Source organism: Hydra viridissima, unplaced genomic scaffold, assembly GCF_058129835.1.
Source record: "Hydra viridissima isolate aposymbiotic clone 2 unplaced genomic scaffold, HvirCarnegie_v1 scaffold_2, whole genome shotgun sequence".
Classification (NCBI taxonomy): domain Eukaryota; kingdom Metazoa; phylum Cnidaria; class Hydrozoa; order Anthoathecata; family Hydridae; genus Hydra; species Hydra viridissima.
In genome coordinates, this window is record NW_028324301.1 from 12,915,140 (window position 1) to 12,935,372 (window position 20,233).

Below are 20,233 nucleotides of genomic sequence, written 5' to 3' on the forward strand. Positions count from 1 at the left end.
TACATACATACATACATACATACATACATACATACATACATACATACATACATACATACATACATACATACATACATACATTCATACATGCATGCATGCATGCATGCATACATACATAAATACATATATACATACATTGATGCATTCATACATTCATCTAAGTTGTTAATTTTTCAATTACTACTACAAGTTTTGTGAATTTTTCATTTTTCAGCAAATGTAATAATGATAAAAAAACAAGACAAGTTTTGAAAGTACAAGGAAAAGTTGCAAAATCCAAATGTTTTTCATCAATTAATTGTCTTTAGTCAACCTTGAAGCTTTTATTGGTGGTGTGTCTAAATAAAACCTATACAAATATAAGAGAGAAATTTTTTAAATTTCTTCCTTGAATTCCATTAAATTTTTTTTTTTTCATTATATAATAACTACATTATAATGTGTATAAAATACAAGGTGCTGGATTAATATTGACAATTTTTTAATCCTTGTTTCTCATATGACAATGAACAATAAATATCAAGAACTCTTCAAAATGCAATATATGGGAATGAGATCATAGTGTTAAGCAGATTGTTTCATCGCAAAGGTAAGAAATGATAATGTTAAATATTAATTAATCTTTTTTTTTTTACCGATAATTAATCACTTTAAATAATTGTGTTAAATCTCACAATAGGGTTTTGCTAAATTTCATTCTTTCATCCAGCTTCTCTATTGTTAATTTTTAGAAAATACTTTGGAAAACTTTTGGAAGTTGATAAAGGCTGATATATCCAAGGTTATGTAAAGCATAATTTTAATGCAATTTAAAAGACAATCTTTAACTGTATTTTGTTTTAGAAAGAAAATATTTTACTACCTTATGTTTATCTATAAGTTTTTATTTCCTAAACTCAAATAAGTTATTATCTCCTGATTTGCTTGAGTCAAATGTTAAGATGTAGCCTGTGCTTGGGGTAATGAAAAGTGAAAAAATAGAATTATCAGGAAAAATATACACCAGCGTCAACCTTTAGCCTTTTTGTATTATAGGCAAGTGACAAATACCCTTTAAAATGTCAAAAGACTTTTAGGGGGTATTTTACTACATTTTTCCTATTTCTACCATGCAAATTTTCAATTTCGCAAAAAAAAAAAAAAGTGTACAAAGTTGAATAGGTTTGGAACATTTAAATTTGAACCTAAGAACATAGCTAAAATCTATAAGTGTTTTTACATGGAAGCTAAAATTTTAGGAGGCCTAAAAGAAATTCATCATTCTCAAAAAAAAAGTATAAAAATTTTTCAGTGCCAGTTTCTTCACATTCGTATCGAAGAAAGATCTAGTAAATTGTCCTATTTTTTCCTTTAAAAAAAATTTGGTTGAACCAATAAAGGCATTTCTGAGCAGTATTCTCAAAAAGGATTTAATATTTTGGAACCTCAAGTTCAATAAGAACTTACACTTTAAATAGGTAAATATAATCATTTATATTTAATAAAAATAAAGTACTATTATTTGTTAAATATGAATGCATAGATTTGATAGATGTATATTTTTATCTATTATCGGCTGTTTCTAGTAAAACAATAATATTGTTAGTAAAACAATAATATTGTTTTACTATCAAAGGCCGATATTATCGGCCTTTGATAACGGTATATTTAACGTCTAACTCTTAATGAGATCAATCCCGCGAAGTGAAACACGTCACACGCGTTTAAACAAAAATAACACGAAAGCAAAACGAAATTTTCTCAGACTGGCCTTAAATCACCCGAGAAGTGTACGATAACTTTTGTCATCATCTTTAATGTACTTTTTTCAAACTTTGAGCCTAATTTTAATGTTATTTCAATATAAATTCCAAAAAATTCATAAATTAACAAAATAAATACTATTATAAAAAAAATTATAAATAATTTTCATTAAATATAGCAGAAAAATTGTGTCTATATTGAATTTTTTTTTTTTCTTAGCGTACGATAACTTTTGTCACACAGTGTGTGTGTGTATATATATATATATATATATATATATATATATATATATATATATATATATATATATATATATATATATATATATATATATATATATATATATATATATATATATAGGAAGACCAGAGAGCTGACATGTAAAGTAAAGCGAAGAAACGTAAAGATGCTGCATACTACCTTTAGAGCGATTTTGCTAAGAATTTAGAAAACAGAGAGAAAAAACTTAAAAATATCTTATATATCAAAAAATAACTCCTGATGTTGAAAGAGTTTTAAATACTTTGTCTGATTTAGTGTTTTTTACTTAATGTTACTTTAATAATTACCTTTTTATTTTGACTATGTTAGTGTATTTTATTTTATATTTAAGTTTATCTTATATCTATTAAGAAATTAAAAAAAAAACATAAAAAACTAAAAAATTATTCCATAACTGCCTTAACAAGAAAAGGAAAGAATCCAGAAATGGAGGGTTAACCTTAGACAATATCATAGTAAATGAAAATTTAATTTTAGAAACTAAATAGAGAAAATACCACCACTTATCTCCTCTAAACCCTACAAAATTTTGGTAAAAGATAAGTTTGTTTTGATTGTTACAAACACTGCCTCGCTTTGAACAATCTCCATTCTCCGTCGCAGACATTTATGAAATGGTCTATTGTGTGTTTAATTCACTGATCTCAAAATATAACTGGATAGCGTATACAAAAAAATTTTTTGAAGCCAGTTTTGGCCTCCCAAGATGGCGGCGGAATTAAGGAATGGTGATATAAAAATTAAAAAACTGATGATAATCAAGTTTTATATCTTAAGCTCAAATATTGATAAACATATAATTTTCTAATAAAAATCTAGTTTTTTTGTTTAACATAAGATATTTTTCATAAAAATAGCGGAATATTACATATTTACATAAGTTTCAAATATAAATATTTTTTTATTTAACAAAACATATTCTTACAATAAGTTGCTCTATATTCACTTTCTGTTTTTCGTTTTTTAGAATAAATATAATAAAAAAAAATTCTCAGTAAAACTAAGTACAAATTTTAATTTTAATTTGCTTAAATTTAGTTTGTTTAGTAAAAGTAAAAAAAAAGTATTTGTTTTCTTGTGCAGAAATCTCAAGTTTCAAATAGTTAGCATCTGTTATATAATTTATGTACCTTTTAGTTCTTAACTACCCAATGCTGTGTGCTAGAAGGTTAATAACACAACAGCATGGTAGGCAGCTGATTTTATTTTTAGGATAAAATGTTTTTTAGGCATTAGTTCATCAGATAGGCACTAAAAAATTATAAATGCTGCATGAACTGTTAACTGAGCGCTGTGATTACACACAACTCAGAGGTTCATTCTAGAGTTATTATATATATATATATATATATATATATATATATATATATATATATATATATATATATATATATATATATAATAACTCTATCATATCATATCTTATCATAAAAATATTTTTGATCGGTTTTTGAATAGGATAAGTTTTGTTAATTGCTTCCTAAGCTTTTTTCCAGCTATTTTGGCAGTTTGTTTTTTACCCAGGTGATAAAGATATATTTTTGCATAGTTTTTTGAAATAAGTTTAATCAGTGGAAATAAATGGTTATCAGTTATAGCTGAGTCAAACATATGAGAAGTTTGTTCATTAAATATTTTTGAGTAATCAACTGATCTCAAAACAGCACCAGAAATGGCATTTTGAATTCCTATTTCATTTGGAAGGTTGCCATTTATTGAGGCAAGCAACCTTTGGAAACATCTTTCAGTTTCTTCGCATATGATAGCAACACTTTTAGTTGGTTTAATTAAACCTCCTCTGTCTTTAAATTTTAAAAAACTGCTTTGTTCGAAATGATAAGAAAGTACTAATGCATTCCAACATTTAATGCAGATAGTTTATTGTAAATTTACGTATCATAAATTTTATGATAAGATACATAATGTTGATAATGTTTGATAACATACAAAATATATGTTATCAAACATTCCCGATTTGTTTTGAATAACAAGTTTAAAACAATTGACTCAATTATTGAGAGCTGAAATATTACAAAGAATAATATAAGTAAAATAACACAGGGTTCATGGTAGTTTTAGAAATCCATTTTCCCTGAGTTTTCCCTGAGTATTCCTTGATTTTTACCCGATTTCAAGTACTTTTTCCCTGAGTTCAGATGGCGAAAAATATATAATTTTCCTCGCTAATGTTGAAGGATATAATACTTTCGCAACTGAATCCATGTTCCCCTACTATTTTTATCAAAATTTTTTAAGGATATAAATACTTCTTAATTAATTGATAACAATCTGTTAAAGGAAGGTTTTTAAGTAATAAAAAGTGGTTTAATAAGGAAACAAAACCATAAAAGTTCAATAAATATTTATCATATCTTTCCATGCAATTTATTGATAGTTAAACCTTCTTCCTTTTATTATTCTTTTATTTAAAAAATAAAATGAAGAAGTTTTTTTAAAAGATATTTCGAACAAAGTAATGTGTTTTAACAAAATAAAAACTTTATATGAGAACCATTCTATATAAAGTTATTTTAGCAACTTTCTCTTTTGCTCTAAGATACCAAGTGCTAGCTCTAATTTCTTAATTTCTTCGTTTTTCTCATTTGCTTTTCGTTTCATAGTATTAGCTTTAGAAATAAACCTAGATCTTGCTTCTCTTCAGCTTCCTCAACAAATTTTACAAAATCAAACTGCAACATTTCACTGGTCTTCTTCAGTTGATCTCGTCTTGTTTCAACATCTTTTATTTCATTGCTAACAACTTTCTTTGCCAATTGACTTGCTTCTTTTTTATTAGTGTCTGTTATTGAACTTAGGTAGCTTCTATATCTTTCATGGGATGATCTTACATTGATTATCATTTTGTTTGTAATTTCAATATCATGTGGCTGAAGATTATTTGATAGCATATGATCTTTAACTAAACGCCTTGCAGTTATTCTCTAAAGAAATTTGTAAATTGATTTATAGCTTTATCAGAAAAGACTGGTGAAAGATACTTTAAGCTAATCAAGTGTTTCAATAAAGATTTGTACTTCTTTTCAGCATTTTCTGGAGTAATTTTTATCAATGCATTAGGGTTAAAAACCTGAGAATTGCGTACAATTATAGACCCTAATGGAGTTCGCTCCATGAACTTTTCAAATAATCATACATACATGTTAGTGCAATCTTTTTGGAAACTTTGAATATCAGTAATGGTTATCATATCTTTCTTTTGTAAAGAAGCTAATCTTGTTTCAGCTGCAAATCCTAGTTTGATTTGATTTCCCTTAAGTAGATTATCTTTTTTATGAAAGTCAACTTCTGGTATAGACCAATTATCAATAACTTCGCGTTTCACAAACAAGCTCAGTATGGAGAGCAACAGCTTTTCTAAGTCACTATACATAAATGGAATCATTGGCTTGTCAGTTTGGTATGCCAATAAATATGGCTCTAATATGCAGGCAACAAAGCTGAAAACTTCAAATTTTAAAAGAATAAGTTTGTCTTTAACAGCTTTTTTGATAATTAAAAAGCTTTTTGATTTGGGTTGCTTTGAAAATGGTAACTTTTCCCAAAACTCAATTAACTTGCATATATTAGGCCAGATTTCAATGCCACAATCTGCAACAGATTTGCTTTCAACCCACCTTGCTTCACAAAAGAAAAGAGGGTATTTTTTTGTATCTGTGACTGTTTCATAATCTTGACGCCTAGCCGGGCTGTCATGAAGAATTTGTCAACACCCTTTCAGAATTTCTTTAATATTCCAAGTGGTTGATTTAATAGCTGCTTTAAAGGTACCATGAACTACATGCAAGGAGCGACTTCCAATATTTATAAGCTGTGGCATCTCGTTGTTCTTTCTGTGTTTATTTAGATCATTGAGAAATTTCCAATTTGTAGAGGGTCCATCCATGGAAACTTGAAACATTTTACTTGAATCAAATTTCGATAAGTTTTCGTTGAAATGAGTAAGAAGGTCAGAAGCTGTAGAATGACCAAGAAAAGCTGATGTCCAATATCGTATTTTGACTTTGTCATTGACATCCCAATATCAAACGAATAGGTCCATCTGACATGTTTGGGTTATGTCGTTCAAACTCTCATCAAAAGATACGATGTAACAATCTGATTTTGTGATTTCTTCTTCTAAGAGTGTCTTGAAGTATGGCGCTAGTCCATGGTTAACAATGTATGATACTTTTGAGAAACTCATGGTGAAAATCTTCTGCTACCTTGCTGTCAGGAAACATCTTTTTAAAAGTGTTGTTTAAATTTGCACATGAATTATTAGAGTAGCAGCTCATTGTAGATTTCAGTGCCCATATGATCTCAGCGTTAGTTGATTAGGGTGATTTAATTGAGATCAATAGTTGTTTGTTTTTTGGTGGAAAATGTCGTATTTTTTTCTTCACATCTAAGTGACTCAGCTTGCAACTCTTTTCCATAAACAAAGAAACAGCTAACAGGCTTTGCAGCAGATTGATGCTTTTTACCTAAAATAACATAATTGAAGATTAAACATTTAGCTTTCAAAAATGTGTCACATTTTAATGTTATCTTTTTTTTCACAGTCAGTTTAACTTGCAAAACTTGAAATAGTTATGTGAAAACAATAACTGCAACCACAAGGTTGATTACAATCTATTAATAACTGAGATTATAATAAAAAATCAAGAACTAATCAAACATTATTTCTTTTTAATTTTCACTCTCAGGTTAAAAAAGTTTATATAAATACCTGCAGCATGACTTTTAACAGCCTGAATACCGATATTAGACAACTCAAACAATTTTTTACATCTTTTGCAATGAGCTTTAGTTTTTGCATGATCATCAGGAACTAACCAATCTTTATAAATACGGTGTTGTAACCAATCTTCTTGAAAATAGGTCTTTTCTGAAGTCATATCTTATATTATTATATTTAATTAAATAGTTATCTTAAGATATGGTTACTATATATTATAAAAGTTATAAAACCACTCTAGTGAGCAACTTTCAATAAAAATAAAAACTCAAAATTTGTATATTGCAAAATAACTTCAAGTTATATACAAAACTAAAAAACATTCCCTGAGTTTTCCCTGATTTTAAAGATTTTCAAAAAAAGTTAACTGAATTTTCCAGGTTCCCTGATTTTTCATAATTTAAAAACTTTTCCCTGGTTTTCCAGGTTTTCCCTGAGTGCCATGAACCCTGTAGCATATATTAAAAAATAATATTTTGTACTTAATATTTTTATTAAATACTATATCCATTAATTACATATATGTATTAAATAATCCTAGAAGGAACCCCTAAGTTGTGTGTACTCACAGCACTCAGCTAATAGTTCATGCAGCATGTACATATCTGGTATCTTGCTACAAAAATTGAAAATATAAAATTTGTCAAAATTGTAAGTAGACACCACTGCCGCTTACCATACAGTCATATTATCAACCTTCTAGCACACTGCATTGGGTAACTAAGAACTAAAAGGTACATAGATTATGCATAAATATTATTTAATCGTAAAGTATATCGAATATTTTGTACCTTAGTATTAAAATAATTACTTTAATTGTCTGATTTTTTTAGAAATCATTTCATTTCTTTAAAGTAAAACTTTATTTCATAGTCTAGTTTTTCTTTCAAAACTCTATTTATTTTCTTTAATATTTCTGTAAAAAGCCTTATAAAATGTACATAGATCACCGCTAAGAGCTCCGATCGCCGCCATCTTGGGAGACCAATTTTGGCTTCAATTTTTTTTGAAAAAGGCAATTGAATACGCTATCCAGACAGGGCGTACTAAAATAACAGGCCTCCTTATCGCGCAACGGCTCGAAAAATGTGGAGGCCGATGTTTTTTGTTTTGATGCACTTAACTATTAGATTTAACTATTAGATTTCTATTAACTATAAATATTAATACTATTATAACTATTAGATTTAACTATTAGATTATTATTAACTATTAGATTTCTTAAGTTTTAATATCTATTTAAAAATTCATGCAACGATATTGCTTATTTAAGTCTTACTCAAAAAGTACAACCTGATTAAATAAAAGACAAAGGATAAGAAGAATTAATGTAAGGCCTAGTCTAAGCCTATTTTTTTGTGGTCTAATAAAGAAGTCGATTTTTTTATTACAAAAACGTTTATAAAACAGAAACGATAGTTTTGAAAAAATTAGTTCAAAAACAACTGTTATTAGTAAATGGAAATAAAACCTTATGTTTTTAAGTACATCGAAATATTGACAGCAAGAGTTTAAAGTAAAAATAAAAATTACCAATTTTTAAACAAAATATCATCTAAAATTAAAACGCAGGCTTTGTATAGTATATTTATTAACAAAAGCTAACATAACAGTTTTAAAGCTTTAACTTTGGTTTCCTTGTTTGATGCAGGTGAACGTATATAGTAATAATTGTTAAATAAAATATTTGTAAGAATATGACAATGGTTTCTAGTAATTTTGGTGAAATCGTAAGTACAAGCAATATCCAAAAATAAACAGGACATAGAATATCTACAAAAGCTTGATGTGCTAACATAATTAAACAAAATGTAACTCAAGAATACCCATTCACAATATGTATCGTTGGGTATTTTTAGGCCACCACGGTCTAAGACAGATGTAAAATTTCCATAGGTACCATAATGCAAAAAAGTATCATCATCATCTTCTTTGTCTTTTCTAGAAACATATCCTGCTATGTAAACTAACGATGACTTAATATCAAATGGAAGTTGATCTAAAAGTCGTAAAGCTGCAGCATTTGAGAAAAAATATGCAAACTGGTTGGATTCTGACTTTATACCTTTTGCATATGTTCCACCTGCTACTCCAACAATTGTCACCACTCCTATTGGTAGGCCTAATTTAAATTTTGATGAGTCCTCTTTGAGATCTAAGTATAGAAAAGTTGCTGAAATGGATCAATACTCAGCTAGCCAACTATTATTTGCAACTAAAGTCAAATTTGGGAAAAATAATGAGCCTAAAAAAGCCAAATTAGCAGAAAAATTGTTAGTGGATACTATATCCCCATCTTATATGTCTACTGATGAAGCTTTGGCCCTTATTTTAGATTGTAATTCGACAAAGGCATCTTATCAACTGATGAAAAATAAAGCTGATAAAAAGGAATGCAATCTCTGCCCAGCATATAATAATGTTAGAGTGGCAAAAGATCAATGCTATCCTAAAAACATTAGCGTAACTGACTATTCTGCTAGTGTTCCACTTCAAGATCTACTGGATCACACTACAACAAGGCTTTTGGAGACACAGACTGGTGTTTTAAATGCAAATGAGTGTAATAGAGTTACTCTAATATACAAAGATGGTTTTGATGGCTCAAGTGGGCATAGTATTTATAAACAAATATGTAATGATGATGAGTGTACTAGGAATCTGAAGAGTGAGGAGTCCCTGTTTATTCCATGCTTTGTGCCTTTAGAGCTCTCATCTATTGTCAATGATAAAAAGATAATTTTTTGGAGAAATTCTAAACCATCATCTACTTTGTACTGTCAGCCTTTGCAATTTAAATTTGTAGAGGAAACTCCAGATCTTCTTCATAGTGAGGTATTGACATTAAAAAATGAGATTAAACAGCTTACTAAAACAAGCTATATCCTACTTAATGGTAAGTCTATTGATGTTGACCATAAAATTGAAATTACTATGATTGATGGCGAAGCCCATACTGAATTGTCAGATGTAACTGACTCATCACACTGCTACTCTCTATGTGGTGTTAGTCCAAAAGAAGTGAATGATATTGACAAGGTATATAGAAAATATTTTGTGCACAGGTACACCCTAATGTGTATATATACATATGAATATATATATATATATGTATATATATATTAGGGCGTCCCAGTTGCCCCACAAAACTCAATATTTGATCGTGGATAGCTGTTCAAGTATTTGGTAAGGCGTTTGGGCCTAAAAACAATGGCTATTAATTTTTTTCTGCAATCTGATCACATATGAGTTAGCACAAGCGACATAAAGTTTGATACTGTGAAAAATATACATTTTTCGTAATAATATCTAATGAATGTTTATTTTATTTTTGCTTAGTATTGTTATTTAACTAACTTTGATTATTTTTCAGATTACTTATGATTAATATATAATATAAATGTATCATAATGGAAACTAGACATAATGATCGATATATAAAAATGATATTAGGGACCACTCCTGGTATCAACAACAAGGAAATCAAGGGACATAAACTACCAACAAAGAAGCAAGTAATTCTTTGCCTGCTTGCAAACCTTAAGGGTTTAAACTTTAATGATGCATTATCTCTTACAATTGATAATGTCCTGAAGCATTTTTGAAGTTAAATATCCCTCCATTAAGTGAAAGAAACAACATTGGCAAAATAATTAAAGAAGAATATAATGAATTTATGAAGTTAATGAAATACAATGAAAATCGAAGACATTTAGATAACCCAAGAATCAAGATTTTTATGTCAACATTAGATGCTACCATGAATTTTTATAAGAAATCTGTTCTCCAAGATATGGAAGTTCAAAAACGACATAAAACAACAAAGGAAAAAGAATCCATTGATGCAGACATTGCTTTCATGCAAAGCACGATAACTGATAGGAAAGCATCTTATTCAGGAATTGACAAAGCCCATTCAAAAGTTGTTGAGAAAAAGCAGAAAAGAACCTATGATAAAGCTTTTCCCAAAAGAGACCATTCGATAATGTTCAAATAAACTGATGAGTTTGAGTTAACCAGTAATTCTTGTGATGAATCGGTTGGGGGGACTGCTGGACCCAGCTCGGCCTGCTCTGAAATTGAACGGCGACACAAAAGGCAAATTAAATCTGGTGAACACATATTTGTCCCACATGATATTCTCAAGAATTCAAATGTTATTGCCTGGAGTGTGAGGAATAACATTAGTAATACTAAGATGAATTCATTCGTACATTTGATGATATCTGTCTGCGGAGAATATGTTTCAAAAATAAATTTAAGTTCCAGTTCAGCCCATCGATATCGAACATCAGTACTGCCCCATATCAGCCAACAAATAAAAGACAAATGGAATCCATCTCCGAAAATAGTGGTACATTGGGACGGAAAACTAATGGCTTCCCTGGACTACAAAGACACTGATGATCGTCTACCTGTTTTAGTATCGGGAGTAAATGGAACTAAACTTCTTGGTGTGCCAGCCCTTCCAAGTTCAACCACAAAAGCTGATCTGAAACATGGTAACGTTGTCTCTGTTGCAACAAAAAATCTGCTTGTAGATTGGAAATGGGACAAAAACATCATAGGTATGGTCTTCGACACAACATTCTCATATACAGGTTAGGCTTTAACATAGTAATTATTTATTAAATTTTGTGAAATGTTAATAACCTATTAAATTTCAAATCAACAAATCATTTTTGCACAAACTCTAGGATTACAAATACTGTGGAGTTTTTAGTAATGGACTAATTGTAAGGCTATTAGGTATAGTTTTATTAAAGAATTAATTAATTCACTCTTTACATCGCAGGACAGCATACTGCAGCATGTGTCTGAAAGAACTAGACCGCTCCTTGTTGTGGTTTGCATGCCGCAGGCATGTAGGAGAAGTCATGCTTAGCGACTGTTGGGATTCATTAAATATAGAGGCTTCATCTGGTCCAAACATTCAACTTTTAAAAGGTAAGCCTAATGCTTTAACAACATCATTTTAAAAAAAGATTTTTTAATTGATTAAATAGACTTGCTTTAATTAGTGATAATGATTATAAATTGTTGCAGATTCAAGAGCCACTACTTACAACTTCCACTAGTTAATAAAGCAAACTTTTACTATCCTGAACTTCCTAGAGCTGAAAAGGAACAAGAAAGCTTAACAAATTGCTTCCGTCAATTCCTAGCATTAGATTTCACTCGAGGGGATTACCAAGAACTTATTGAACTCAGCCTGTTATTAGTTACAAAAGGATCCGAACCTCAGAAGTTTAGCATGAAGCACCCTGGAGCTTTGCACAAAGCAAGATGGATGGCAAAACATCTGTACACTATCAAAATAATATTATTGTCCGGAAAGATAATTGAGCAGTTTCCCAATTCAGAAGTTGCAACCAAAAATCAAATCAAGAAATTAGAACGTTTCTGTGTGTTTGCTGTAAGTGTCTACGTGCAATGGTGGATTAATTGCCCACTTGCAGCTGATGCCCCAGTCAACGATTTGATTTTAGTCAAGAAACTGAAACAGTTTGCATACCATGATTCTATAATTGCTGGCAAGGGAATAAAAGCTCTTAGCAGACATAGTTGGTATATGAATGAAGAGCTTGTTCCATTGGCTCTTTTCTCACAAATGGTATCTGACAAAGACAAAGAGAGTATCAGGCTCCGGCTCCTCCAATTTGAAAGTGCAAAAAGTACTGTATCTATGTTATATTGTTATTCACAATTATCACATTATTTACAAATCTTGACTTGTATTGTTTGTATCTATGTTATATTGTTATTCACAATTATCACATTATTTACAAATCTTGACTTATTTTTGTTAAAGATTTCATCAATGTATATTCCTTTTGTTGAATAGATGAAACTATTTCTAATTTTGAAGCAGAATTAAGATACCAACAGTATGAAAAAGATGAATTGGGTTGTTTTATCTATGATGGGATAAAAAAAATTTATGGCAAATCCATTTGGTAAGCATTAAATGAAAACCGTTTTATTTTTTTACATGTTCTATAACTTCTTTATAACTTAGTATTATTGAATGTTTGCATGTATCTGAAATTCATATTTGTGCACCATTTTACACTTTTAAAATCTTTTTACACAGTTTTTGTGTTTCTTGTTTATGGAAATAAGAAATTTGCTAGGCCTTAAAGATAATACTTTCTTTTTTGTGTGTGTATGACTTTTAGAATTGATGCCACACACAAATTATCTGGGGTGTATAGTAAATGACTCACCATCTATCCATGCTAATGCGAAACATGAAAAGACAGTTTCTAATGAAACCCACCTTTGTCTTTTTGCTACAAATATTATTAGCATAGAGACTGAGATCAGGTATATGTTTTAATTCCTTTTTGTTAAATTTAAAAGTGAGCAAAAGTTTAGTAAAGACATAAATTTAAAAAATGTGTTTTCAGATATGACTATGGTGATTCAACAAAAGAAATGCCTTGGCAAAACATAGTTTGTTTTTATTTAACTTTTTACAAGTTCCATAATTGTAATATCTTTCATGTTAAATCATCCTTCATCAACTTTTGGTAAAGTTTCCTGAATTATCTTTTTGTGTTTAAGTTTAAAGTCTACTCAATGAAAACTAAGTTATAAAGTCAGTACAGTAAGTTAGTTCAGAAATCTGCTGAATGGCTTTATTAAATGGGTTATCTTAGAACTATAATACAACATTTCCTCTTGGCTAATTTTTAGTCATTTTTGATGAAAATTAGACTGTATGCAATTAAGATATAACTTAAAGTTTTGCAGAATAAGTGCACTTAGCAATCTAGTAACAAATATTCCAGTTTTTTTTTTTTTTTGGTTTAGTTATTTAATAGTTCATTGAGAAAAGCACTTTATCAAACAATAATATGTGTTTTTCATATACTTATATATTCATATTGTTAAGGATAAGTTTTCTTAGCTTACCTGTTAAAGGTAGGCCAAAATTCTCTTAAGTTTCTTAAGAAAATTGTTGTGTTTTACATGGTATATACAAAAGAAACACAAAACTATAGCTTGAGTTGCCTGGATTGCATTAGCAGGCTTTCTTAAAATTTTTCTATCAAATTTTATTTTTGTTTAGAAATAGTATAGAAGTATAATAAAAGAAATAGTACAGAAGTATAATAAAAGAAATAGTACAGAAGTATAAAAAAAATGTTTAGAAATTGTGCAGAAGTTAAGAATAGTACAGAAACTTTATGTGAAGCTCCTGTCTTCAATGACTCAGACTCAGAGATAGAATATTATTATCATTCAACTGTCAATGCCATTCTCAAGTCCTCTAATGTTAAAGATGGTTTAAAAGATGACAAGCTTGAAGGTGAAAATGTATATCTAAGCTCATCACCTATTGCAAACACAAAAAATATGGCTTTCTTACCAGGCTTAATGGAATTGTCCTTTCCTACCATTGGAAGCTTGGGATCTGACTCAATAGAAAATCCTAATCCTCTAGTTATTAATTCAAACATGACTGGTGCTCATTCTTCATATGTAGTAAATACAGCTTCTGTGCCGCAAAAACCTCAGAATGAAGAAGTGTCTGATGATGGTTTTAATGATGCCGCAATAGAAAATCTGATTACTCCACTTAATGATTCTGGCATTATGACAGAAAGGCATTTAGACATCATTGAAACAGATGATGAAATTGACATAGACATTTCTAGATCAGTTGATTTTAGAATTGGCGGTTCAGTGTCACATGAAAATATAGTCATTAATGAAAGTAAACAAAAATACAAAAAGCCTTCACGGCTTTGCTTGTTCTGCAAAGTTCCTCAGACTCGATTGAAGCGTCACATACTTTCAAAGCATTCTACAGAAGCTTCTGTAACACCTCTGCTAAGTATGAATGTCAAAGATCAGAATTGGAAAATAGAGCTGTTCAGAAAAGAGGCTATTAGAAATCATAATATGTCACTTGTAAAATCAGGTAAAACATGCTTTATCAGAGAAAGAAAGTCAACCACTCAAGATAACGAACTACCTCTCATGTGTTCTGGCTGCAAGGGTTTCTATTCAAGAAAATATAAAGCTCGGCACCAACTTGTGTGTCAAGCATCAAATCTTATGCTGCCAATGGTTTCTATATCTTTAAGCGAACATATCGAGAAGTATCCAAGTGATTTCATAAATCTTCTCAGTACATTGCAGCTAGATGATATTGGGAATTACATTAAATCTGATGAAATAATTTTAATGATTGGTGTTAGATCTTTTAGTGCACTTAAAAGGAAGAAAGATAAAGTATCAGAGACCAGAAGATTAGTGCGTGCACGTATGCGACTAACAGCAAGATTATACATTTCTTTTAGAAGTATCTTTAACAAACAGACAGAGGTTAAATTAACTGATATTTTAAATAATGCAGGTGATATGTATTGTAGAGAAGTAATCACACTAGTAGGAGAAGCAATCAATTCTATATCAGAAAAACCAAATGAAGATTCAGACCATTTTTCAGAAAAATCACAAAAAAATGGCTTAAAGATCAGCATACTAAATTTACTAAAATTAACAGCAAAATTTTTAATTGGTTATTTTTTGGTAAAAAATGAGGATTTGAGATCTCAAAGAGTGGTTGATTTCTTAAAGGTATTAAAGTTGTATGAAGATGATTTGTTTGGTGATGCCTACTACAATCTGAATTATCGTAAAAATACTAACCTGCGTAAGCCAATAAATCTGCCAAATGAGGGAGATGTTCAGTTACTAATTGAGGAATGTAATAAAATTATGAATTCAATTGACGATTATGAACATCCATTGAATTCATTTACTACCATCAGGTCAGCTACTGCCACATGTCTGACTATATTTAGTGCTAGGCGTGGTGGTGAACCAGTTCGACTCCAGTTATATCAGTGGAATGAGGCATTGAAAGGAGAATGGGTTGATAAACAAGACCTACCAGTTGAATTCAATTCAGAGCAAATGTTTATTACATATCAAACAGGGAAAGGTGGTGATCACCTTGTTCCTGTTCTTTTTCCACCAGAATGCATCAAAGCAATGCACTACCTAACAAATAAAGAGGTAAGAAGAAATGCTGGAATTCCTGATAAAAATCAATACATTTTTGCAAGTACCCAAAACAGCTTGAGCCATGCAAGTGGCTGGCATTGTATTAATGAGATACTAATACGCTTAGATAAAAAAGGTGCCATCAATGCCACTCAGAATCGCCATCGTATTGCAACAATTTTGGCAAAATTGGAATTATCTGAAAAGGAAAAAACCTTAATCTTTAACCACTTTGGGCATTCAGAGAGAATTAATCAGAATGTTTACCAGGCTGCTCCTGGTTCATTACAAATAAAAACAACAGGCCAAATGTTAATGAATATTCATGAAGCAGGCAAAGTTGACCATATTAAATCATCAAGCCCTAGCTCCTCTACTTTAGGAGAAATAAAGAATAAATGTATTGTGGAAGAACTTTTAATACCAGTGAAAGGTCAGCATTTTCCTTTGTTTGTAATCAATATCAAAAGCATACTATATATATTATGTGCATCTAATTAAAGATTATTGCAGTTTCTTAGATTGTAACAGAATTAGCTCAGATGTTAATTTGCTTGAATAATCTTCTTTATAATAGACAATATGAAGAGAGAAAAAAATGATTGCCATAAAACATAGAAATTATTTTTACCATAGTTAAGAAAGAGTAATCTCACCAGTTCTCTTGAAAAAGTTTTAACATTAAGAAAAGAAATTCCTGAAAATTCAGCCTGCTATTTGTTTGTATTTGCTTGCTCCCTTACTTTAACTGCTCTAAACAGCCTTTAAAAAGTTTTGTTTCCATTTATTTTATAGCAGTTGTGACAGAGAGAAAAGTGTATCCAAAAAGAACACTTAAAGGTAAGAAAACATGACTACTTTTACTGTTTTTTACTATTTTTCTGATTTTGATAAAAAATCAACTTACTTAGAAAACCTTCCATGTCTAGATCACAAATTTTTCATAGAGCAAATAAACTAATTTGAGTGAAAAAACTTTCTTTTTGATGCAAAAGATGCATTCTGATTAGTCAATTTTCAGAAGTTTTGCATCATGTTTTAATTTTTTCATAAAATTTCATTCAAAGTCCATAAATTTACATTCAAAATTTCTCATTAAAAGTATACTTAGAAGGTTTTACAAGCCAACAAGAAGTTATTGCTCATTGAGCCTAGCTTGTTTGAGGGTCAACCTTATCTTCCCACAGTTTCATCTTTAAAATGATTATGTTACTTGGTTTTAAAATTAGTTTAAAAAAAGTGTTGTGTTTCATTGAAAATAGCATTTTTTAAATTTATTTATTAGGAAAATGTAAAACTAATAGTGAAAGTTTTCACAAACACTGTAAGTTGTTTATTATGCTTTATTGAATTTTTTAAAATTATGTATACTTCCAGAAATATTTTTATTTTCTAATCTAAGCACTTGAAGCCAATTTTAGGAAAAAACATGCTGCACTTAAGGGGTTTTTAATTTAAAATAATTTAAAAGCAGTTTAGTAATTCTAAAACATGATGTTATTTTTATCTTGTAGCAAATCAATATGAAGAATCTATGGATGATGTTAATGATAAGTCATATAAACCTGAAAAAAGTATTAATTGTTTTTTTGTTTTTTTTTTGTTTTTTTTGTCGTTTTCCTATTATATATTAAGTTTTCTATTTATTAGTTGAAAATAATCAAATATCTGAGAACAGTGATGAACCTGGTGAATTAGGATCACAAAAACAATCATGTCAGTTAGCCAAAGGTCTGTTGCCTTTGTTATTAAAAGGTTTAATATTTTGTACTTGCATTTGAAATATTAAATGTAACTAACTCAAACTAGAAAGAATTTATTAACTGTCAGTGTTTATTTGAGTCCAAGGTAAGTTAGACAGTGATGCAAGTCATGTTTATGAGCCTCTTTGTTACATTCAATTTGCAAGGCCATCAAAAATGAAGGTTTAAGTGCACCCAGTATGAGTATGTTTTTCTAAATTCAAAACATCATTGACTAGCCTAACTTTCTTAGGAGGTTTTTAGATCTTTTCTTCAAACCATAATATGCTTCAGATTTGCAAAAGTCAAATAGATGTCAAAACTTACTTAACAGACAACTAAATCCATAAATGTTGCTTTATACTAAACTTTTTAATTTGTTTAAAAAAAAAAAATGGTTTACCTATGGGCAATCAATTCAATCCTGGATAGTTTGAGCTTTTATTATTGTAAATGATTATTGTAGATGACTCACCCAAAAATCATTAGTTTCAAGAAACTGAGTTGATTATTGCATGGCCGCAGGCAGAATGAAACATTGAAATAAAGGCAAGTGTCATCTTCCTAAGATATTAGATATATGATAATCTTATAAAATAGAGTTCAATGTTCAAACCAAAGTGCAAACTTCTAAACAGGAACAGTATAGGTGAGAAAAATTGGATTTTCCAAACGTTTTATCTTAATACTTACAGCATATTCTATCTAGAAAAATCGGTTGAAAAGAAATGTAAATATAAATTATGGGATGAGACTAGCAAGATTGCATTTGAAAGAGAATTTGCTATACACCTTGAAAAGAATCATGGGTACCCAGGTAATTGAGCTAATTTTAATTTTGGCTGTTTTCTCCTGCTATCTTATGATTTGATTTTACTTTATTTGTTAAACATAGTAAACATTTAAATAGTTCCTTACATTTATTTCTAAAAGTTAAAATAATCAAAGCATTTTGCAAGCATATACTTTAGTGCTCTAAAAACAGTATATAGTGTATAACAAAGTATTTAACGCTTTTGTAAATGTATCCTTTTTAAATAGTTCCTAACCTTTTTTTAAAAAGTATAATGCTAAAACTTAACATCCAGTATTTAGTTTTATCGGCTGAAAATGTGGGCCATAATATTCTCCCATTTATTTTAGGGCGAAAGGAAATGGAGAAATTTGCGGAGAAATTTCATTTGGAGCCCATGCAAGTTAGAACCCGAATCGTGAACACTCGTCGGTTGAGACAGATAAGTCAGAAGAAAGTATTTTCAGAGCTTGGAATTGACAACTGTTCATAAAGACAGTTTTTTTTTTTACTATTTTCGTACATTTAACAGCTTATTTAACTTTAATAATTTACTATCCTTCGTACCTTTATTTATTAAAAATTCTTCTCACTTTTCTATAAAGACGTTTCCGAAAGTTTTCTACAGTTCGCCGTTTTTTTAACTTTTTAAGTGTTTTATTATCGTGTTTATCTTTAGTTAAATTTATTTTTAAGTGAACTAATAATCTGAAATATTTACTTGTTCATTTGAATTTTAAGTAACCTGTTTGAAACGATGTCAGATGGGTGATAGGTATTAAGTATAGATCCTTAAAAAACTCGGCCTAATCGTAATTTGAATCAATTGAATTGAAATACATGTGCTCTAGAAATGTTACTTAAGGTGACTAATTATTGTCACCATATGGTCGATCCAGGAATATTTTTTCCTTAAGGCAACTAAAAGATATACAAAAAACGTTAAGGCGACGGCAAAATTATATATTTCAATTATATTTTCCGAGAAAAGGAAAAGTACGAAACCAATTTAAAATAATGCTTGTGTAATGCCTGGCGAAGTTCTAGAGATTGTTCACTTGACATAATTTTAAAAATTTTCGAAGAGTCACCTTAAAGTAGTAAAATATATACTGTCACCTTAAGGTGCATCTAGTGCTATATATATATATATATATATATATATATATATATATATATATATATATATATATATATATATATATATATATATATAAATATATATATATATATATATATATATGCACACCTTTTTATATTTGATTAGTTTAAAATGCAGTATTTTATTTATTACAGGTGTTACTGAAGTTGTACACTCAAAATGGGTTGCAATATGGGATTTCAATTCTACATGCATGGATACGAACATTCGAATGCTTAATCCATATTGCTTACAAATTACCAGTCAAGAGATGTTCATCAAGATTACCAGCTGACAAGCAACAAATTGAAATGCAAAAGAAAAAAATTCAACTTGCTTTTCAAGAGAAGATGGGACTGATTGTTGATAGGCCTAAGGCTAGGGGCTCAGGAACATCTAATGATGGCAACATCTCCAGAAGATGAACAATTGTTTTCTGAAATCACAGGACTTAATTTTGAACTTATAAAAATGTTCCATGTTGTTTTGACTTGTATTTCATGTGGTTTTGAGCTTGATACAGATTTATTCATGGAATACTGTACACATACAGCTAGGTTTTACGTGGAATGCTATCCATGGTACTATATGCCGCAGAGCAATCACAAAATGTTAATTCATGCTCCCAGTGTTGTTGATTACATGACATTACCGATTGGGCTCTTAAGTGAAGAAACTATAGAGGCCTGGAATAAAGATTTTAAAATGTATCGTGAGCATTTTACACGCAAGTGTGACCGTATCAAATGTAATGAAGATTTATTTAAGCGATT

At 29.6% G+C, this 20,233-nt stretch overlaps 1 protein-coding gene and 2 pseudogenes across 4 annotated transcripts; 2 read left to right on the forward strand and 1 right to left on the reverse strand.

The window, feature by feature from the left end:
* Window positions 1-4,376: 4,376 nt before the first annotated feature.
* LOC149892008 (uncharacterized) lies at window positions 4,377-7,771 on the reverse strand (annotated as a pseudogene). Its single transcript, XR_016449678.1, has 3 exons — window positions 6,755-7,771; window positions 5,180-6,509; window positions 4,377-4,967 (listed from the first exon to the last, which is right to left on the reverse strand). The product of XR_016449678.1 is annotated as an uncharacterized LOC149892008 (transcript).
* A 1,043-nt stretch (window positions 7,772-8,814) lies between these two features.
* On the forward strand, window positions 8,815-20,233 carry LOC149892009 (uncharacterized; annotated as a pseudogene).
* Window positions 13,564-18,902, forward strand: LOC149892010 (uncharacterized). 3 transcript variants are annotated; one of them, XM_090077891.1, is made up of 7 exons: window positions 13,564-16,217; window positions 16,580-16,624; window positions 17,070-17,108; window positions 17,299-17,358; window positions 17,435-17,515; window positions 18,236-18,343; window positions 18,670-18,902. In XM_090077891.1, the coding sequence occupies exons 1-7, from the start codon at window positions 13,913-13,915 to the stop codon at window positions 18,810-18,812; spliced, it is 2,781 nt and encodes a 926-aa protein (XP_089934017.1). In that variant the 5' UTR covers window positions 13,564-13,912; the 3' UTR covers window positions 18,813-18,902. The 3 variants fall into 3 exon arrangements, with proteins under 3 accessions (XP_089934017.1, XP_089934018.1, XP_089934019.1); XM_090077892.1 differs by lacking the exon at window positions 17,070-17,108; XM_090077893.1 differs by lacking the exons at window positions 18,236-18,343; window positions 18,670-18,902 and adding an exon at window positions 17,993-18,075.